The 3,512-nt window shown below is 61.5% G+C and overlaps 1 protein-coding gene across 1 annotated transcript in view; it reads left to right on the top strand.

The window, feature by feature from the left end:
- Window positions 1-278, top strand: part of MEF2D (myocyte enhancer factor 2D) — a 14,462-nt gene extending 14,184 nt beyond the window's left edge. The window contains exon 11 of the mRNA XM_029933450.1: window positions 42-278. Within this exon, the coding sequence (XP_029789310.1) occupies window positions 42-278 (237 nt within the window). The remainder of the gene's footprint in view (window positions 1-41) is intronic.
- The last annotated feature ends 3,234 nt before the right edge of the window (window positions 279-3,512 follow it).

A 3,512-nucleotide genomic window follows, 5' to 3' on the forward strand; every position in this document is an offset into this window, starting at 1 on the left:
TGCGGAGTTGCATCCGCCTGGCTCCTGTCTGCGGGCTGCAGTGGCCCTGGGGACGCAGACCTGGGACGGACGAAGAACCCGGGGCCCAGAGCATCCACCACGACATGGACTCCAGGCACCTGTGGACGCCCCCACCTTCGTCTTCGCGCCCAGCGTGGGCCTGTGTGGACACCCGGCAGGTTCGGGGGCAGGATGGGGGTCCCCCTACCCCTGCCTCTGGCCGAGGGCAGCAGCGCTGGGGACCCGTGGGGACACCTCAGGACCGCAGGGGCCTTTAAAGGGAGAAGGGGCAGACGCGCTGTGCGCCCTGGCTGTGGGGTCCACGGCTAGCTGTTGCCACAGAAGGGTCCCCCGTAGTGAAGGCCCCTCCCGCCCCAGTTCCTGATCTGGCCTTGGGCGCTCTCACTGGTGCTCCTGTGTCCCGGGGTCACACAGGGCAGCCCTCTCCTCCCGGGACTGCCTCTGCTCCTGACCTGGCACCTGGACGAACCTGTCACCGTGAGGGGACACTCCCACAGTCCCCCCTCCTCCGCCGACCGCACCGAAGAAACCAGACCCCAAGCCCAAGTATCAGAAACGTGTATTCTTTTTCTTTTAATAGTAAACCTCTTTACAACAAATATAGTGAAAGAGTTTCCAAACAAAACTCCTAAGAATCCCGAGGACTTTTTCTTCTCATTGTGTCGAATACTAAGAAAGCATCACCATACAGCACGAAAGGAAATAGTGAAAACAAATCAACAGCCACACACTTGGACGCGCCCTGCAGGGCCAGGAGCAGCCCCGGGAGTGTGGGTGATTGTCGGGTTCCGGGGGGCACCTCCATGCCTCCCCTCCCTCTCCCTCCCTCCCCTCTGGGACCTGAATGGGGAAGACAAAGAGAATCCAGATTCTCCACAGAACATTCCAGCCCCCTGCCCCCAACACAAATCCCACGCCTTCCACCATCGCTGGGGGCGGGGGGGGGGGGGGAGCAGGAGCCCCAGGCTGCTGACCTCCTTCTCTTCCACGAAAGCCTAAACTCACCCCCACCCTCCCCAGGAGATTCCAAAGAAGTCAGTTAAAAATATATAGATATAGATATTTCTAGATACACTTTTACATCATTTCTGTCTCTCCAAACAAATAAATAATCGTCAAGAGAAGGTGCTTTGCTTCCTTCCTGTCCAAGGTGGGGGGGGCTGGTCAGGGTCGGGGGGCGGCCTCGCTGTGCGGAGCGCACCGCGGGGGGGAATACCGTGTGCTTGATGGCGTGGGGGGCTCCTCCTGCCCACTGCCCCGGCGAGCCTGGGACGGCTAGGGGCCGAGGGGCAGTGGGCGACTCCAGTGACTACTTTGGCAAATGCCCAGTTCTTAGGAGGAAGGAGTAGGTGGAGGCAAATTTGGCTTGTGAGAGGAAGAGATGAAGTCCTCGCTTGAGGTCTGGATGCCCAGGGACCCGTTCATCTGGCCAGCCAGGAGCCCCTGCCCCCAGGGGTAGGGAAGGACAGACACACATCCACTCGTGGTAATCAGAAGCCAGGTTTGCCATTACAAGGCAGAGGGCAAAACTGGTGAATATTGCACCGTGAACTGCAGGGGCCCCCGTCCCCGCCCGTGTCTGGTGGTGGCTGCGCCCAGCTCCCAAAGGCGGGCAGACTGATGGCAGGAGTAGGCAGCCTGAGGAGGGAAGGCCAGGCACTCGAGGTTTACCGAGCACCTATCACTCACCTATTCAGCACTGAGCGCCAACTCTGTGCCGGACACTGGGCAGGGCTCTGGGAATGCATGCATGCACAAGGCTACACCCTGAACTTTCCAGGCCCTGATCAAGTCTCATCGACTCTTAAAAGTCCCTCTAGGAACCTTCAGAAGACTAGACACGCTGTGTGCCCAGCCAGCAGGGGAGGGGGGTTAAACTGTAAGGAAGGATCACTGCCCCGACAAGGAAAATGCTTCGGGAAGGAAGAGGAACATGAGTGTCACCCTGAAGGCAGGACTGGGGTGGGGGAGGAGGGTATAGCAGGGAGTTGCGTGTGTGCAAAGGGCCGGGGGCCGGGGCGGGCGGGGGGGGGGGTGCTGCCTGCGCATGAAGCCCAGGAAAGGCAGGGCCGCAGGGACACGCAAATGGGGCGAGTGCCGGAACCCCCAACTTCAGTCCAAGCCTGTCAGAGCTCAGCCCAGAGCAGGGCCAGGAGTGGGGGTCAGGGGGGAGGGGCATGGAGCTAGAGGCCGAGGCTGTGAGGCACACAGCCACCTGTCCCCCCTCCCCCCATACCCAGGGACACCCTCAGAGCTAAATCCACACAAAGGTTCCTGCACGTGCCCAGACGGGCTCAGAGACACACAGAGCTACGCCCACGCACACACACACCAGATACCCTTGTGCACACGCTCAGTCCATGTTTGGTCACACCTCCCTTGATTCTGGTTCCTTCCCTGCGTCAGGCGTCAGAATACTGCAAGCAGCGGGGTCACCTGCCACAGAATTGGGCCCTGTCTAGTCTACTTTCCCGCTGGGCTGGGCTGAAGCCCCCAGGAGGCACTGCTCCCCCAGGGCAGGGGAGCCACGGTTCTGTGCGGGACGGGGCGCCCCCTCAGTCCGCGGCACACTCCACCTCAGGCCTGGGGGGGGGAGTGGATGTGGATCGCAGGCTGGGGGCCTGCCCCTCTCTGCTTTGATCTGTGATCCAGCCTGAGGTCTCGGGGACCCCATGCTGAGGCTGCCCCCACTGGGGTGGCAGCAGGGAGGGGCGGGCTGCAGGAGGGGAGGGGGCAAGAACAAGAGCAGAAGAGTCTCGGTCTGTACAGTACGGGCCATTTGAGTCATTATTATTACAATATACTTTGACAAAAATAGAATCTCATTTCATATCAATACAACAACAACAAAAAAGACCAGTTTCCTGGACCGTTACACTGCTAACGTTTTCCAAAGGTCGCTATTTACAATTACAGTAGCCAAGAGGGAAGGCGGGATGTGGCCTGGGGTGGGGGACAGGAGGTAGCAGACCAGGAGGGCGCCCGGAGCAGGGGCGGGGGCGGAAGGAGCCAGGAAGGGGCTGGGGGGAGAGGGCCCAGGAGGAAAGGAGGAAGGCGGGCCTTGTGCAGACCTCTTCCTCTGTCTCCCATCCCCCGCCCTCACGCCACCCCAGGGTCCCTCCTGCAGGGGTGTGGGGACGTGTCCGTGCAAGGAAGAGTGAGCCCCGACTCACACCTGCCACCGGCCACACAGGCCCAGAGCTTCCCACCCCTGCCTGCCCCCTGCGCTCTGTGGCCAGCTTCCCAGGGCTGGGGGCTATTGCACTGTGCACCTTAGAGAAACTGCTGGGGGGGAAGGGGGCCCCGATTCACCTGTCACCCCAGCTCTCCGCCCCTCCTCATGGCTCTTTCTCTCCAAATGTGCTTCCAAGGGGCCCCCGCCTCGGATTCCCGGGTGGCCGTCCCGGCCCACATGCTCAGCCGGCGCCCCCACACCTGCAGGCGCAGCTCACGCGAGAACCAGTGAGTGTGTGTCGGGGGGGGGGGGGGGG

The sequence above is a fragment of the Suricata suricatta genome, chromosome 3, assembly GCF_006229205.1.
Source record: "Suricata suricatta isolate VVHF042 chromosome 3, meerkat_22Aug2017_6uvM2_HiC, whole genome shotgun sequence".
NCBI lineage: Eukaryota > Metazoa > Chordata > Mammalia > Carnivora > Herpestidae > Suricata > Suricata suricatta.